General features: G+C 40.7%; 1 protein-coding gene across 7 annotated transcripts in view; it reads right to left on the bottom strand.

The window, feature by feature from the left end:
* neo1a (neogenin 1a) overlaps nucleotides 1–6,588 on the bottom strand; it is a 444,233-nt gene extending 437,645 nt beyond the window's left edge. For all 7 annotated transcript variants that reach the window (XM_060940914.1, XM_060940915.1, XM_060940916.1 and 4 more), the window contains exon 1: nucleotides 6,055–6,588. In XM_060940914.1, coding sequence (XP_060796897.1) covers nucleotides 6,055–6,139 — 85 coding nt within the window. In that variant the 5' untranslated portion in view covers nucleotides 6,140–6,588. The remainder of the gene's footprint in view (nucleotides 1–6,054) is intronic.
* Between the last annotated feature and the right edge of the window lie 13,223 nt (nucleotides 6,589–19,811).

The raw sequence follows: 19,811 nt of genomic DNA, 5'->3' as shown, positions 1-19,811 counted from the left end.
GACGACATCGGTATGCAGCCAAACTGGCCTTGATTGGGGGAATTGACCCCTACGAAGTGGACAAAGATGCAATTTCAAGTGACTATGCTGGGCTGCCAAAGCCTGAAACTGCCAAAGCCTGCTCCAAAGCCTGAAACTGACTTCATCAAACTTTAAAGGCTGTCTGATATGTACAACTTTATATATTCACAGCGTGCCTTTTGGCGGATGCCGCCTGAATCGTGCAGATCCGATTTTTTTTTTTTTTGGGGGGGGGGGGGCGTTGGAGTGTCTGATTATAATTTCAAAGTAAAATCTGTATTAAAATTACTAAATAAGCAAATCCGTTACAGTCCATGAAACAGGAAATATAAGGATGAGAAAAAAACAGTTTAAAATCGGAAAGCTGTGCACATTTCCGCAGCCCGAGCGGTGTGCAGGACTGCGCAAATGTGCACAGCTTTCCGATTTAAACTGTTTTTTTCTCATCCTTATACTTCCTGTTTCATGGACTGTAACGGATTTGCTTATTTAGTAATTTTAATACAGAATTTACTTTGAAATTATAATCAGACAGGGGCGGCACGGTGGTGTAGTGGTTAGCGCTGTCGCCTCACAGCAAGAAGGTCTGGGTTCGAGCCCCGTGGCCAGCGAGGGCCTTTCTGTGCGGAGTTTGCATGTTCTCCCCGTGTCTGCGTGGGTTTCCTCCGGGTGCTCCGGTTTCCCCCACAGTCCAAAGACATGCAGGTTAGGTTAACTGGTGACTCTAAATTGAGCGTAGGTGTGAATGTGAGTGTGAATGGTTGTCTGTGTCTATGTGTCAGCCCTGTGATGACCTGGCGACTTGTCCAGGGTGTACCCCGCCTTTCGCCAGTAGTCAGCTGGGATAGGCTCCAGCTTGCCTGCGACCCTGTAGAACAGGATAAAGCGGCTAGAGATAATGAGATGAGATGAGATTATAATCAGACACTCCAACGCCCCCCTAAAAAAAAAAAAAAAATCGGATCTGCGCGATTCAAGCGGCATCCGCCAAAAGACGCGCTGTTTACATCCCAAACACAAATCAAAATCATACAGAATAGACCTAAAATGTTTTTCAAAAATGACCCTTGCGTGAGTGAAGTGACAAGTTTCAAATAGAAACGTGACAAACGAGCGATATTAAGTGTACATTACAATGTAAACGTACACCCAGCGGTTCCAGTTAGGCATTCTCCAGAGATTGTTCACATGTTTTGGTTTCCAAAAACAAACTTAAACACAATTGATTGTTTATTTAAACAACTTATCACTTATAAAATGATCGGAGCAGACTTTGCTGTGTTTGGAAGGCTGATAATCCTTGCGGTTGATTCCCGCAAGCCATAGATTTCTCCTTTGTATGCCGAGTTGCTCGCCTTCGTGCTCCCGTACAGTGGGAATTCCATAAAAGCTCCGCTTGACTTCATCATCTGACCTATTACGACAGCCGTGAATACAACAGGTGTGCACCATTGCTAGCTTTAAATAGCCTGCTTGGGTTCTTTTGAAGACTTTGTACTCGCGCGTTACAATGTGTGCTCAGTCACCCGTACGGTAAGCTTGACCCGCAAGATGGCCGCCACTAGGGAATCCCCGACTCTGTGACGTCATGTGAAAACTATCTATAGCTTCTCTAAAGAGCTAAACTGTTTTCAGCTGTGCTAACATGATTGTACAAGCATTTTCTAATCATCCATTAGCCTTCTGAGGCAATGAGCAAACACATTGTACCATTAGAACACTGGAGTGAGAGTTGCTGGAAATGGGCCTCTATACACCTATGGAGATATTGCACCAAAAACCAGACATTTGCAGCTAGAATAGTCATTTACCACATTAGCAATGTATAGAGTGGATTTCTGATTAGTTTAAAGTGATCTTCATTGAAAAGAACAGTGCTTTTCTTTCAAAAATAAGGACATTTCAAAGTGACCCCCCAACTTTTGAACGGTAGTGTATTTACTGTATGGACATGGGATCAGAAAACAGTTTTATTTATTATAAGCAGTAGCCACATGTACCCATAGGGTACCTATTTTTGTAAATTGTGGACAGACGACAATGGATGACGAACGACGCGTGATCGCATAAGCTCATCAGGGCTGGCCTGCGCCTGGATGAGCTAAAAAGCACAATTTCTGGAGCAGATCCGCTGTTGCGTTTTACCCAATCACATGCATTTATTTAAAGTATTAGCTGAAGGAAGCTCGTGGGGCCAGAATCTAACTACAGGGCTAGAGAGAATTCATTTTGTTTACTTTCGCCGGTCAAATCAGTCGACTGACGACATGGATTGTTTAAAAAAAGAAGTCGGCGATGAAAAGCAGAACAGCCAGAGAGAATTGCGTGTTTATTCTCAAATTGTAAACACACGTCAGTTGACACATGTCTGTGTCTCGAGTCAAAAGTAGGCGGCATCGCTATATAAAAATAAATAAATAAAAACCAACCCATAACTCCAACTCGACTTCTTTATAGCCAACAATTAATCAAATGGTTATGCATTAAAAATTAACTGGAGAAGTCACTCAGGCATGTTGGACGCTTACCCAGACCTTCATAAGAAAGAAATTTTAGCTGAACGCAGCAGGTCTCGGCAACAGGAAAAATAGATCACGATCTCTCGTATTAAGACAAAAGTATTGCATACTCGAGAACTAAAAATGGATAGGTCAGAGGTAAGACATTTCTAATACATTGCACAGAAAGTGATTAAACCCGTTGTATAAAGACAAAATTAACGCAATACAACAGTGCAAACGGGATTTCCATTCGCATGATGGTTTATTAAAAGGGGAACCGTCCAAACTCTCCAAGCCCATTTTTTTCCTCCTTTTGGGTCCAAAAACCCAAAAAAGATAGCAGCGTACAACTCTGTCATCAACTCCATACAACCAAACCCTTTACACTACTCATGGTTCACATTAGACCTCAAAGCCATGTTTCAAATAAACAGATATTTGCAGACGGGCACCCAACAGTTAGTAATTTGAAACTCGCTGCTCGCACACAGATCCCCGGCCAATTCTCTGGAACCAATCAAAACTCCCAAAGGGACTCCCCGTTCCCCCTTAATCTCCTGCTTTTATTACTTCCCAGACACAGTCTACCCATTCCACCCAGCCCCCCATCCGTCTCTTTTGTACTGATCTGCAGCAAAACCCTGGATTTCTTTCAGCCACAAGAACCACGGTGCTTCTTGGGCAGGACAGCAGCTTTCATCAGCTCCCAAACACAAAACGTCCCCGGACTGGATTCAGGCCTTGTCTATCAGCTTCACGCAAGGCATCTTGGATTATTCATCTTCTGCCAACACGAGCAAACAAGCACACATCAGACGCGATATCAAAACGCAACAGCCGAGAAACAAACTGCAGGGTATTTTTTTTCTCCCTTTACGTCATTCACATTTTAAACAGAATTAAAGGAAAAAGTGTTTTCATGCACAGGCATTACTCAGATACCGTAGGAAAAACTCGTAGGCAGAGATTTCATCAGGTTAAACATCTGTTCTGTGTTTATCGGAGAGTTTTGCCATTCGGAAATAATCACCTCAACCAAAAAGCATAAATGGATATTTTATCATGCATGAGTCATTGTTCTCTGATAATCCAATCAAGTACCATGTACTTGCATGTCTTATACATACACCAACTCATCAATGTGCTTTTATAAAGCAAGAACATTAATGCCATGTGTCATAATATTAACAAAATAGCTCTAGTGCGACCTCACCATTAAACAGAATTACTTTCATAGCATTTGAATATTTTCTTTCCTCTTTAAAGCAACGCTGACTTCTCTACTTCACTCCTAACGTGATGGAAAAGCGTGTATAGAAAAAAAAAATGAGAATATCTAACAAGAGTTTATTTCCAAGCACTTAACGCTTATTAGTGAACTCAAATTTAGTATGCTTTAGTTATTTTACTGATATAAATGAATGTGAATTAGTGAAGGCAGTAACATTAGATGAGGGGTGTGTGTGTGTGTGTGTGTGTGTGTGTGTGTGTGTGTTAGTAGAAAAACAGCACAGCACAACTGTATTTCTTTGTATGGAAGCCCATATAATAACGAGAAGGCATCTCATAATTATGACTCAAATTCTTCTAATAATGACTTAATAATCATAATAATGAAATAGTTTTCACAAATTATGAGACAAAGTCATAATATGAGATCTATCATAATTAGTAGAGATCCTCTCATAATGAGATCCTCTCATGTTATTATTTTCAATCTCATGATTAAGACTTGCTATCTCATGATTAAGCTTTAATATCTCATAATTAAGGCTTACTATCTCATTATGAGAGCCTACCTCGTAATGATTTTTTTTTTAAAAACCTCACTATGAGATCCTCTCATAATGAGATCCTCTCTCCTAATAATGATTTTCAATTTCATAATGAGACACCTATCTCATCATGAGATCTCATATATTATAATAAAGATGCACTATCTCATAATTAAGACTTCTCATTATGAGATCCTATATTATAATTAAGACGCACTATCGCATAATTAAGGCTTACTATCTCATCATGAGATCTTATATCTCATAATTAAGACTTCTCATCATGAGATCCTATATTATAATTAAGATGCACTATCCCATAATTAAGGCTTACTATCTCATCATGAGATCTTATATCTCATAATTAAGACTTCTCATCATGAGATCCTATATTATAATTAAGACGCACTATCGCATAATTAAGGCTTACTATCTCATCATGAGATCCTATTATAATTAAGACACACTATCGCATAATTAAGGCTTACTATCTCATCATGAGATCTTATATCTCATAATTAAGACTTCTCATTATGACAGCCTATATTATAATTAAGACGCACTATCCCATAATTAAGGCTTACTATCTCATCATGAGATCTCATCTCATAATTAAGACTTCTCATTATGAGATCCTATATTATAATTAAGACGCACTATCGCATAATTAAGGCTTACTATCTCATCATGAGATCCTATTATAATTAAGATGTACTATCTCATAATTAAGACTTCTCATCATGAGATCCTATATTATAATTAAGACGCACTATCCCATAATTAAGGCTTACTATCTCATCATGAGATCTTATCTCTCATAATTAAGACTTCTCATCATGAGAGCCTATATTATAATTAAGACGCACTATCGCATAATTAAGGCTTACTATCTCATCATGAGATCTTATATCTCATAATTAAGACTTCTCATCATGAGATCCTATATTATAATTAAGACGCACTATCCCATAATTAAGGCTTACTATCTCATCATGAGATCTCATATCTCATAATTAAGACTTCTCATCATGAGCCTATATTATAATTAAGATGCACTATCGCATAATTAAGGCTTACTATCTCATCATGAGATCTCATATCTCATAATTAAGACTTCTCATCATGACAGCCTATATTATAATTAAGACGCACTATCGCATAATTAAGGCTTACTATCTCATCATGAGATCTCATATCTCATAATTAAGACTTCTCATCATGACAGCCTATATTATAATTAAGACGCACTATCTCGTAATGATTTTCAAAAAAAAAGGGATCTCGTCGAGTTTATCTCCTAATAATGATTTCCAAACTCTAATGAGATACTATCTCAGAATTAAGACTTAGTATCTCAGAATAATGAAATATCAAGTCAAAATTCGGAGAGAAAAATGTGTTCATTAATATGAAACACCATGATAAATATGAGATACAAAGTCATGATGTTCTCATGACACAGTGATTTTCCCCCAAGTGGGTTCCATATCTTTATCAATGTGCAAATCAATCAATCAATAAAAGAAAGCAAGCAGGCAGTAACTTGAACGCTGGCCCTGAAGCAGAGAGCCCCACTCGGTGTTCAAGGCTCCCAGCTGTGAGTGTGCTGTGCTGGAGCTGGAGTGAGCAGTGAGTGAGCAGTGAGTGTGCAGCTCTGTGTGCAGCTCTGTGTCGCTCTGATTACAAACATCAATCACTAATTTAAACTAAACTAACAAAACAACTTCCAAACGCGCGCGCATTTCCCCCGCACTTACCTTTGTGAGCGCGTGCCGGCGCGAGCGAGCACGCAGAGGTGAGGCAGAGGAGAGAGAGGAGCACGCGCGCTCCCCGCTCCGCCATCACTTCCAGCTCAAACACACACACACACACACACTCTCTCTCACACACACTCTCTCTCTCTCACACACACACTGTTTGCTTCGTTTCCAACAAACAGCAGAACAAAAGTCCGCGGAGTCCGCGCTGGAATCCGGTCCCCGATCACACGGTTCACACCCCGCCGCGCGCCTCCAGAACCATCCGCGAGCCGCTCACTTCGGAAAAGTCGCCCCGAGAAACATAGAGCGGCGCCGGAAACACAAAACTTGGCGAGGCGGAAAAAAATCACATCAATCCATCCCGGCTCAGTGCGGGCACCAAACACGGAGCTCACAGAGGGACACGATCCGGAAGAAAGCCGATCAGAAAGTGTGTGCGTGCGTGGGGTTTGTTTTCTTTCCCCGAGAGCAATCAGAGCGAAATGCCCCGGCTGGCTAGAGCGGCGTGGAGAGAGCACAACTCCGCTCTGACTGCCGGAAAACCTGAACTGGAGCTTTACACTCGGAACATGGATCCACATGGAGATCTGTAAACTGCGGAAAGAAAGCGCAGCACCTACACCAGCACAGTCTTGCCCAGGGCAGACACACCCATACATGTCAACCTATACGGAATGTCTGTATTTTATACGGATTTGATTCAATAAACCTAGTATACAGGCGTACAGGGCGGCACGGTGGTGTAGTGGTTAGCGCTGTCGCCTCACAGCAAGAAGGTCCTGGGTTCGAGCCCCGTGGCCGGCGAGGGCCTTTCTGTGCGGAGTTTGCATGTTCTCCCCGTGTCCGCGTGGGTTTCCTCCGGGTGCTCCGGTTTCCCCCACAGTCCAAAGACATGCAGGTTAGGTTAACTGGTGACTCTAAATTGAGCGTAGGTGTGAATGTGAGTGTGAATGGTTGTCTGTGTCTATGTGTCAGCCCTGTGATGACCTGGCGACTTGTCCAGGGTGTACCCCGCCTTTCACCCGTAGTCAGCTGGGATAGGCTCCAGCTTGCCTGCGACCCTGTAGAAGGATAAAGCGGCTAGAGATAATGAGATGAGATACTGGCGTACAGGGCTTAAAGGGATAGTTCGGGATTTTTGACATGAATCTGTATGGCATCCCCATCAATAGTGTCGTACAAACACACTGACTTACCCCTGACAGCATCCTGTGAGTCCAGTTCTTGTCCAGTTTTGGTCCAGATGAAAGTAGTCCGGCAAGTTTGTTGGGGTCACGAAAGTAAAACGTTTTTCATCTCAAAACAGTATGTGTTCAAAAGAGTGATATATTTGCATCACAAAACCGTTGCCAAATAAAAAGTCAGACCTCGAAATCGCTTGGCACTATTTTCCTGCGCGCTGCCGGTTTCATCCAGCTGCGACTCCAGCTTCAAGGATAAGCTGGAGCCGCATAAGTAGGAGTCCCGGCGGGTGGTTTGTATTCGATTCGTTTATATCCCGACCTTGTTAGCTGTCAGATTTATGTTCATGGACCCGGTAAGCTGGTAAATAATATTTATTTATTTTTTTTCTTTACCAAATTCTAACAGAAAACGAGAGCGCCCGAAAGGGAAAGCTGAGCCGAGCCACCTCAGGGCTGTAATGCAAATTGCTTTCCTCCTCAGCATACAAGTGCGCTTCCATGTCAGGGAAAAAGAAACTACCACTGCTGCCTATGTAGTGCCCTATTTATACAAATAGGAGTCATTCAGGATTCAGCCATGTTTTTGCTCCGTTGTCGGATCCGGCAGCTATTTTCATTTCATTCGGTGTTCCGGCAACTATTTAAATGGATCAGATCACCTCCGTGACCGTCACAAAGGGAAAAAAATCTCATCTTATCGTCTCTAGCCGCTTTATCCTGTTCTACAGGGTCGCAGGCAAGCTGGAGCCTATCCCAGCTGACTACGGGCAAAAGGCGGGGTACACCTATGGCCCTTTTCCACTACCCTTTTTCAGCTCACTTCAGTCCGACACGGCTCGCGTTTCGACTATCTAAGAACAGCACGACTCAGCTCGCTTCAGCCCTGCTTAGCACCCAAAACTCGCACGGTTTTGGAGTAGGGCTGAAGCGAGCCGAGTGGGGCTGGGGGCGTGAGCAGACACTCCCCTGTGCACTGATTGGTGAGGAGGAGTGTCCTCACATGCCCACACACGCCCCGCGAGCACGCTGGGATCTGTAAACACCGTAAATCCGGAAGAAGAAGAATTACGAGAATTTCTGAAGCCTTATGCGCCTCGCCTCATCTGTTGGCGTTGTCGGTGACAACAAGCCACAGCACCAAGACCAGCAACACTAACGCCTCCATGTCCTCCATGTTTATTGTTTACTATCCGGGTCGTGAGACTACCGCTTAAAAGCTCACTGATGTCACTGTTTGCGCCACCTAACGACATCACATAACGTCCACCCACTTTCGCTAACTCCACCCAATGTGTCCACCCACTTCCAGCCAGCACGGTTCAGCGCGGTTGTAGTCGAAATGCAACTCCAACAGCCCCACTCAGCTCGACTCAGCCCAACTCAGCACGGCACAGCTCAGCCACGTTGGTAGTGGAAAAGCGGCAATAGTCTGGCTAACGCGACTGCAAAGCTCTACGAGCTATTGGTTTGGCCAAGATATTAAGCCCAACCGTTTCCCAAAGCACGTGGTTGACCCGCCTCCCTGAAATGCCTCAGTTTGCTACTGGTCGAAGCAAGAAAAGGCTGTGACGAAGCTTAAACCAATCACATCACTCTTTCCTCTGACGTATGTGATGTGACGGGGCTAACTGGTAGATTAAACTCTTACTGAAGCCGGTCGAAAACGTCCTTCCTTTCAATAAATACCTCCAGGGCTGCTCTTTGCTCCGTTTTCAATGAGAACTTGCTCCATATTCGTAATGTTTCTTCCGGCATAGATTCTGTAAACAATCTATGGCTTCCGGTCGCAGTTCTACTACGTCAGTGCCTTGAACACGCCTCTACCCAGGGCTGTTGGAGATGCTCAAAGTTGATTGGTTCCCGATTTTTTTCGGGAGCTTGGAAGAGCTGTAGATAGCTTGCCTGGCCAGACTAAGCTCGCAACAGGCCCTCATGTTGCGTCACGCTTAGGATGGGCGGGCCCAGGCTAGGGTACACCCTGGAAAAGTCACCAGGTCATCACAGGGCTGACACATAGACACAGACAACCATTCACACCTACGGTCAATTTAGAGTCACCAGTTAACCTAACCTGCATGTCTTTGGGGGAAACCGGAGCACCCGGAGGAAACCCACGCGGACAACATGCAAACTCCACACAGAAAGGCCCTCACCGGCCACAGGGCTCGAACCCAGACCTTCTTGCTGTGAGGCGACAGCGCTAACCACTACACCACCATGCCGCCGGGAAAAAAATCAAACAATAAATTAAATAAGTAAATACAAATTTGTTTAGTGTTCGGTTTTGATTTTGATATCTGTTGTTGATTTCTCTCCTATGACATCCACAAAATCTATGCGAAAGGGGAAGGGGGAGGGACATGGGGTGTATACTTCCGCTCAATAGAACACCGGGTTTTTTGTAGTCGTTAGCTTGCGCTGTGGAAAAAATGGCAAAAAAAACCAAGAAACCTTACTAAAATTTTTCAAATGAATTCTCCAACTTGTTTTGTAAACCCTTTATTTCTTAACTATTACTTGAATTGATTGCACTTATGTTTGCTGACACTGCTTTTAATGAGCAGGAGAAAAACAGGGAGGGCTCAGAAAATGACCGCAGGTTGGAATCAAACCCGGGTCCCCAGATTAATGGTATGGCACCTTACCCACCTGAGCCACAAAGTCCTGCTGGCACTGCTTTTAAATACCCTACTTAAATCCTTAAAATGAGTCATTTAACTCATGCCTTGTGTGATCTGATCTCCAATGGTGAAATAAACCGGTTGTGATATGAGTACAGTCTGTTATTTTAGAAGATAAATTTAATATATAATTTAATATATAGCCTAATAAACAATTATATTTTATAACATAATATCATGACATATTACTGTCTGTAACTGTTTGTCACTAAAGCATTTTCTAAGATCATAATGTCTGATATTATTTTTTTTTTTACACACACAATAAGCGTGTGTGCGTAAAGTTATAGTAAACCACCCCCCGCCTTTTTTTTTTTTTTTTTTTGAGTCGCCGGACCCACCCACCTCCTGTGTTCCGGGACCTCCCACTTCACAAATTAAGCACTGCGGGCATACAAATAAAGTTATACGGATTCTTTAAAAAAACTTCAATATTTATTTAGAGCTATAATCAATTCCCACAATGATAAAAGAGCGCATAACATTTACAAATGTACTGTACACTACAGAAAGCACAGACAGCCAGTAAAGAGTCTTATGAAATCGCGCGTTATCTTGTGGTAGCAAGACTTCGTTCCACTTCTGATCATGCGCACACCGCACTGCAAGAATCCCGCCAACCGGGAAGTAACATTTTGTTTGAAAAGCGTATTTCTACCTGAGCGACTTTCACTAGCGACTGAAAAGATTCTGATGCCATGTACACACGTAGCCGGGTATTTTTAAAACCGAACATTTTCCCCCCCCTCCGTTTATAAAAATGTTTTATCCACACCACCTCGTCTTCGAAAAAAATCCCTTCCACACATAACCGAACATCCGTGTTTTCAATCACATTCATAAGCAAACCTGTAGATTCCAAACCTGTAGATGGCATTATTTCCCCAAATCCTACTCCCTAATCACATCGCCTGTGCTCTTGGAGCAGTAGTTGGGCTTCTAAAATTAAACATGTAAATAGCACCTGCACAATAATTAACGCTTTCAAGGCACTACTCCGATCCATTACTCTTTAGCTAGCCGCACACTACGCCGATTTTCAGCGTACCGAGCCAACTGAAGTCGCGATTCAGGCGTAAAGACTAGTTTTCGATGGTACCGACTCATCTCACAGCCGATTCGAAAAACTAATCGGGAGCCAGACTGATCGGCGAGAGTCGCTAGCAATAGCCAATCATATCTTTCGCATATAACACGTGACATCATTAAACACAATTTCTAGCGCGAGAAATACGTGTTGGTAGCACCTAATGCAGGTATATACTGTAATTCCATAGACTGAAGCTTTATCCATAGACACAGTGGGCTGGAAAGCCACTCTGCTCAAGTTGTGTGGCTGAATTCCAAATCGCTTTAACTCCCCTATATAAGTGCACTATTTAAGGTTGGAAATAATAGCTCATGCAGCCTAGATAGTGCGCTACATATTCCATGTTGTGTCATTTGTAATTCAGCCTGTAGCATCTTCAAGTGTTGGATTTAACAGTAACTATATCCAATAGCCAATCACAAAGCTATTAAGTTGTCACGTGTCGCTTCAATCGCGACTGCACTCCTAAACAGTCGGGGGATATGTACGTGCCCTGTCGGGAGTCGGCTCTGAAATGGGTCGGTTCAGTACCGCGTGGATCGCTGTGGTGTGCGGCTAGCTTAAGTCCATGTTTAATCTGGCTTCTGCAGTAAACAAAGGTCGCACGTTTGACGTCAAGGCAGATTTGTTGTCATTTTTTTGGTGCAGATTGTGACGTTCTAAAACGCAAAACTCCGGTTATCTCTGTCTACACGAAAAGGCATACACGGAGTTTTCAAAAATCTTCACTTTGCCCGGAGTTTTTTTAAATATTCGTTTTTGATGTGTTTTCATGTGGATGACAGGCCAAAACGTAGAAAAATATCTTCGATTTAGCAGATACCCGGCTACGTGTGGACGGGGTCTGAATGGGCACTCCGGCAAGATCAACACAGACACTTGCTGTGACATGCAGCCTAGTGAGTATTGGTGCAGACTGCTAAAAAAGCTGTCATGGAGTACAATTCAGAACATTAAAGTGACACTTTGTGTTTTTGTCAAACATTGGAGCTTTGTATTCATTCTGAAGGTTTATTGTTATTAATATTGAATAAAAAGTCACTTGGATATATCATTGTTAATTATCATTCAAATTTTAGGTAAATTATTTTAATTTGCATCTTATATGGATTTTATAAGGGAAATACGGATTTTGGAGGTTGGTTATACAGGTTTGATTGACCAAAGGTTGACATGTATGCACACCCCCGAGGCCCCACCCCTGCCTGTTGTCAACTGCGCTCAGCAAATTCACCCCCTCAGACGTGCCTGTCTAACTAGACACAGAAACTTAAATAATGACAGTGGCCAGAGCAGTTTTTAAGGATTTTCCACTAGGAGACCAACTGGTCTGGGCAATACAATCACATATAAAGAAGCATATCTTGAAACTTTGTGGAGAATTTGTTACTCTGATTCAAACCCGTAAACGGAGACAAAATGAAGGTTTCTAACAACTCTTTTTGTGAGAAATAAATGTTATTACTGTGATTTTTGATGTTACACTACCGTTCAAAAGTTTGTGGTCACTTTGAAATGTCCTTATTTTTGAAAGAAAAGCACTGTTCTTTTCAATGAAGATCACTTTAAACTAATCAGAAATCCACTCTATACATTGCTAATGTGGTAAATGACTATTCTAGCTGCAAATGTGTGGTTTTTGGTGCAATATCTCCATAGGTGTATAGAGGCCCATTTCCAGCAACTCTCACTCCAGTGTTCTAATGGTACAATGTGTTTGCTCATTGCCTCAGAAGGCTAATGGATGATTAGAAAACCCTTGTACAATCATGTTAGCACAGCTGAAAACAGTTGAGCTCTTTAGAGAAGCTATAAAACTGACCTTCCTTTGAGCAGATTGAGTTTCTGGAGCATCACATTTGTGGGGTCGATTAAATGCTCAAAATGGCCAGAAAAATGTCTTGACTATATTTTCTATTCATTTTACAACTTATGGTGGTAAATAAAAGTGTGACTTTTCATGGAAAACATAAAATTGTCTGGGTGATCCCAAACTTTTGAACGGTAGTGTATATTTAAGAGTTATTTCCGTTAAGGAATGCTTATATGAGTGAAAAAGGCAGTTTTTTACTCTTTGGAGGGGTTATTAACTTCAGAGGGTATGTACAGGGGGGTTAGCATTTTTCAGTTGGCCAAATATTGGTATTTCCATACTTAGATAGGTCATCTCCATATTTTGGAGGGGGTAGAAAAAAATTTTTGGTCTAACACCCCCCCCCATCTCTAGCCGCTTTATCCTGTTCTACAGGGTCGCAGGCAAGCTGGAGCCTATCCCAGCTGACTACGGGCGAAAGGCGGGGTACACCCTGGACAAGTCGCCAGGTCATCACAGGGCTGACACATAGACACAGACAACCATTCACACTCACATTCACACCTACGGTCAATTTAGAGTCACCAGTTAACCTAACCTGCATGTCTTTGGACTGTGGGGGAAACCGGAGCACCCGGAGGAAACCCACACGGACACGGGGAGAACATGCAGACTCCACACAGAAAGGCCCTCGCCGGCCACGGGGCTCGAACCCGGACCTTCTTGCTGTGAGGCGACAGCGCTAACCACTACACCACCATGCCATCCACATGTATATTATTCTTTTTATTACTCTAAACTACAGTGTGCTTTAGGGATTTATAGCAAAATGTTTTGAAAACAAAAGATAGACGATTCATGAAAACACTGACCGGATTCAGGTCAACTTGTCAGATCCCAAAGGATTTAGCATTTTTTCAAAATCAACTTCACTATTTAGAACTAAATTCCTACAACTCATCATTTCTATTAATTCATTTTTTTACACGTTTTCTTTCTCTTTCAGCTTGTCGCTTTTCTTGTGAAAGATTTCTTCGCCTTTCTCTCGCTCTTTCACGTCTTCTTTCCTTTTCTTCCTCTGTCAAAACTCTCTTTCTCTTCCCGGTTTTGACTTCATCTTTCTCTCCTTGGTTTTGTTCTGACATCTTTTTAAAGTTTGTATTAAAGTTCGTAAAAATGATGATTATTTTGTTACGCTGTTTGAGTTGTTCATATTTATCAGTGGAAAAACCCGATAAATATGAAATTATCTGTTGACAATAATAAGTTATGTAGGCACGCTCGCACTTCTAGTTCCCGCCAAAATCAAACAGCCAATCAGAATCGCAAGGGGCACGGACAGACGGATGTACATGGCTGGGTTCCCTGTGTGTCCATGAAAAATCAACTTGATGGGTTACCATATTTTCTTAAGTATGGAGCTTTGGCCTGCGTGGAAGCTCCGCTAATAAAGACTCAAAATAACGAGATCCTGTCTCATAATAATGACCATAATAATGACTTATGATTTATCCCATAATTATGACTCATTATAATATATATTATATATAAGGGACAGCACGGTGGTGTAGTGGTTAGCATGGTCGCCTCACAGTAAGAAGGTTCTGGGTTTGAGCCCAGCGGCCGGCGGGGGTCTTTCTGTGTGGAGTTTGCATGTTCTCCCCGTGTCTGCGTGGGTTTCCTCCGGGTGCTCTGGTTTCCCCCACAGTTCAAAGACATGCGGTTAGGTTAATATTGCATGGCCTTGGGCTGAGGTGCCCTTGAGCGAGGCACCCAACTCCCAACTGCTCCCTGGGTGCTGTTAGCATGGCTGCCCACTGCTCTAGGTATGTGTGTGTGCTCATTGCTCACATGTGTGTGTATGTGTGTGTTCACTGCTTCAGATGGGTTAAATGCAGAGAGGAATTTCACAAGTGTGTGATGAATAAAGTTGTGCTTTCTTTCTTTCTTTCTTTCTTTCTTTCTTTCTTTCTTTCTTTCTTTCTTTCTTTCTTATCTCATAATAAACACTTAGTATCTCATAATTATGACTTACTATCCCATAATTATGACTTATTATCTTATTGTGACTTCCTATCTCATAATAATGACATAATTATTACTTACTAGCTCAATTATGACTTGTTTCATAATAATGACTTAGTATCTCATAATTGTGGGCGGCACAGTGATGTAGTGGTTAGCGCTATCGCCTCACAGCAAGAAGGTCCTGGGTTCGAGCCCCGTGGCCGGCAAGGGCCTTTCTGTGCGGAGTTTGCATGTTCTCCCCGTGTCCGCGTGGGTTTCCTCCGGGTGCTCCGGTTTCCCCCACAGGCCAAAGACATGCAGGTTAGGTTAACTGGTGACTCTAAATTGACTGTAGGCGTGAGTGTGAATGGTTGTCTGTGTCTATGTGTCAGCCCTGTGATGACCTGGCGACTTGTCCAGGGTGTACCCCGCCTTTCGCCTGTAGTCAGCTGGGATAGGCTCCAGCTTGCCTGCAACCCTGTAGAACAGGATAAAGCAGCTACAGATAATGAGATGAGATGAGATCTCATAATTGTGACATACTACCTAATAATTATGACTTACTATCTCATAATAATGACTTATCTCATAATTATAACTTACTGTCTCATAATTGAGTCACTGTCTCATAATTATGACTTAGTATCTCATAATTATGACTTACTATCTTATTATGACTTCCTATCTCATAATAATGACATAATTATTACTTACTACCTCAGTTATGACTTCTCATAATAATTACTTATAATAATGACTTAGTATCTCATAAGTGTGACATATTACCTAATAATTATGACTTACTATCTCATAATAATGACAATCATTACTTACTATCTCATAATAATGACTTCTCATAATAATGACTTAGTATCTCATAATTGTGACATACTACCTAATAATTATGACTTACTAGCTCATAATAATGACATAATCATTACTTACTATCTTGTGACTTAGTATCTCATAATAATTACTTAGTACTCATAATTATGACTTACTATTTCATAATAATGACTTCTCATAATTATAACTATGTCATAATTATAACATACTATCTCATATGAGTCACTATCTCATAATTATGACTTACTATCTTATTATGACTTCCTATCTCAATTATGACTTGTCTCATAATAATGACTTATAATAATGACTTAGTATCTCATAATTGTGACATACTACCTAATAATTATGACTTACTATCTCATAATAATGACTTATCTCATAAATATAACTTACTATCTCATAATTGAGTCACTATCTCATAATTATGACTTACTATTTTATTATGACTTCCAATCTCATAATAATGACATAATTATTACTTTGTGCCTCAGTTATGACTTGTCTCATAATAGTTACTTATAATAATAACTTACTATCTCATAAGTGTGACATATTACCTAATAATTATGACTTACTATATCATAATAATGACAATCATTACTTACTATCTCATAATAATGACTTATCTCATAAATATAACTTACTATCTCATAATTGAGTCACTATCTCATAATTATGACTTACTATCTTATTATGACTTCCAATCTCATAATAATGACATAATTATTACTTAGTACCTCAGTTATGACTTGTCTCATAATAGCTACTTATAATAATGACTTACTATCTCATAAGTGTGACATATTACCTAATAATTATGACTTACTATATCATAATAATGACAATCATTACATACTATCTCATAATAATGACTTCTCATAATAATGACTTAGTATCTCATAATTGTGACATACTACCTAATAATTATGACTTATGTTTTCACAATAATGACTTGCCATCTCATAATAATGAGATATTAAATCATAATTTTAAGAAAATATTCTCATTATAATGAAACAGTAAGTTATAATTATGACATAGTATTTCGTATTTGAGATACAAAGTCATGATTATGAGGTATGTTATTATTATGACATACTATATAAATTTGTGATTATGACTTTGAATATGTGATTTTCTTTTGGCCACCATAATAATGAGAAGGATTCTCATAATTATGACTTAATATCTCATAATAATGAGATAATTTTGTTATAACTATGACTTTCTATCTCATAATAATGCAATCCTATGTCATGATTATGACTTAGTATCTCAAGTATGACTTGTTATCTCATAATAATTAAATCCTAGCTCATAATAATGATTTCGCCCATAATTATGATGTACAGTTAGGTCCATATATAATTGGACACTGACACAAATTTTGGTTTTTTACCTGTTTACTGAAACATATTCAAGTTATAGTTATATAATGGACATGGACATAAAGTCCAGACTTTCAGCTTTCATTTGAGGGTATCCACATTAAAATTGGATGAAGGGTTTAGGAGTTTCAGCTCCTTAACATGTGCCACCCTGTTTTTAAAGGGACCAAAAGTAATTGGACAGTTGACTCAAAGGCTATTTCATGGGCAGGTGTGGGCAATTCCTTTGTTATGTCATTCTCAATTAAGCAGATAAAAGGCCTGGAGTTGATTTGAGGTGTGGTGCTTGCAATTGGAAGATTTTGCTGTGAAGAAAACATGCGGTCAAAGGAGCTCTCCATGCAGGTGAAACAAGCCATCCTTAAGCTGCGGGAAAAAAAAAAAACCATCCGAGAAATTGCTACAATATTAGGAGTGGCAAAATCTACAGTTTGGTACATCCTGAGAAAGAAAGAAAGAAAGAAAGAAAGAAAGAAAGAAAGAAAGAAAGAAAGAAAGAAAGAAAGCACTGGTGACCTCATCAATGCAAAAAGACCTGGATGCCCACAGAAGACAACAGTGGTGGATGATCGCAGAATAATTTCCATGGTGAAGAGAAACCCCTTCACAACAGCCAACCAAGTGAACAACACTCTCCAGGAGGTAGGCATATCAATATCCAAATCTACCATAAAGAGAAGACTGCATGAAAGTAAATACAGAGGGTTCACTGCATGGTGCAAGCCACTCATAAGCCTCAAGAATAAAAAGGCTAGATTGGACTTTGCTAAAAAACATTTAAAAAAGCCAGCACAGTTCTGGAAGAACATTCTTTGGACAGATGAAACCAAGATCAACCTCGACCAGAATGATGAAAAGAAAAAAGTATGGCAAAGGCATGGTACAGCTCATGATCCAAAGCATACCACATCGTCTGTAAAACACGGCGGAGGCAGTGTGATGGCTTGGGCATGCATGGCTGCCAGTGGCACTGGGTCACTAGTGTTTATTGATGATGTGACACAGGACAGAAGCAGCTGGATGAATTCTGAGGTATTCAGAGACGTACTGTGTGCTCAAATCCAGCCAAATGCAGCCAAACTGATTGGTCGGCGTTTCATAATACAGATGGCCAATGACCCAAAACATAAAGCCAAAGCAACCCAGGAGTTTATTAAAGCAAAGAAGTAGAATATTCTTGAATGGCCATGTCAGTCACCTGATCTCAACCCAATTGAGCATGCATTTCATTTGTTAAAGACTAAACTTCAGACAGAAAGGCCCACAAACAAACAACAACTGAAAACTGCTGCAGTAAAGGCCTGGCAGAGCATTAAAAAGGAGGAAACACAGCATCTGGTGATGTCCATGAGTTCAAGACTTCAGGCAGTCATTGCCAACAAAGGGTTTTCAGCCAAGTATTAGAAATGAACATTTTATTTACAATTATTTAATTTGTCCAATTACTTTTGAGCCCCTGAAATGAAGGGATTGTGTTTAAAAAATGCTTTAGTTCCTCACATTTGTATGCAATCATTTTGTTCAACCCACTGAATTAAAGCTGAAAGTCTGAACTTCAACTGCATCTGAATTGTTTTGTTCACAATTCATTGTGGTAATGTACAGAACCAAAATTAGAAAAATGTTGTCTCTGTCCAAATATTTATGGACCTAACTGTAGTATCTCATAATATAATAATCAACTTCAGGGTGAATTATTTTCCTATAATAGTGCACCCTGTCATGTTTTCTTCTTCTACTTCCTCTTTCAGCTGCTCCCGTTAGGGGTCGCTACAGCAGATTATCCTTCCCCATTTATGATCCACATATTTGATTTGGCATAGGTTTTCACACCAGATGCCCTTACTGACGCAACCGTCCCCAATCTATCCGGGCTCGTGACCAGCACTATGCACTGGCTTGTGCAACCCCATTGGCTGGTTACACCCTGTCATGTTTTATTCCTTACATATAACTGACAAGCAACTGTCATAAATATATAAAAAGCAATCAAAGAAAAAACATCAACCAAAATAATATCAGAATGTCGAATGGAGTTTCCTTCAGATTCCACAGTTCCCTGTTAATGGGAGTTGTGATATCTGAGGATTAAATTTACTGTTCACCAAATTTCATTTTCCACGCTCATCCGACATATGTGAAGCAGGAGTTTACTATGGCCACATAAACAATCCCTGAAGCTAAATTTATGCAGCAGGTTGGTACTCCTGCCAAATAACTACAAGTTAAATTGGGTGAATGGCTGAGCTGCCCAACCATTGATTTATGTGAATGACAAATGAAGGAAAACGCTCGTACCGTAATTTGATGGAAATGTAAATCATAGCATAATGGTGATAATAATAATGATGTAATACAGTTTCACATTGCTGAAATGCCCTCATTTTCAAGATACGGAGCATTCCATGACAGCCAATAAATATTCTTTGAGTATGATTCATTTTACATTCATCTGTTTTGGGATTTTAGTGTCAGCGAGAATATTTATTAACCAGTCTATATGTACACGATATGGCCAAAAGTTTCTGGACACCTGACCATCACACCCATATGTGCTTGTTACATTACATTAATGGCATTTAGCAGATGCTCTTATCCAGAGCAACATACAATGTACCCAGAGCAGCCTGAGGAGCAGCTGGGGGTTAGGTGGCTTGCTCAAGGGCACTTCAACCATTCCTGCTGGTCCAGGGAATCAAACTTGCGACCTTTTGGTCTCAAAGCTGCATCTCTGACCATTGG

Source organism: Neoarius graeffei, chromosome 15 (genome assembly GCF_027579695.1).
Source record: "Neoarius graeffei isolate fNeoGra1 chromosome 15, fNeoGra1.pri, whole genome shotgun sequence".
Classification (NCBI taxonomy): Eukaryota; Metazoa; Chordata; class Actinopteri; order Siluriformes; family Ariidae; genus Neoarius; species Neoarius graeffei.
The sequence above is the reverse complement of the archived record's forward strand: the minus strand, read 5'-3'. Positions and strand labels throughout refer to the sequence as shown.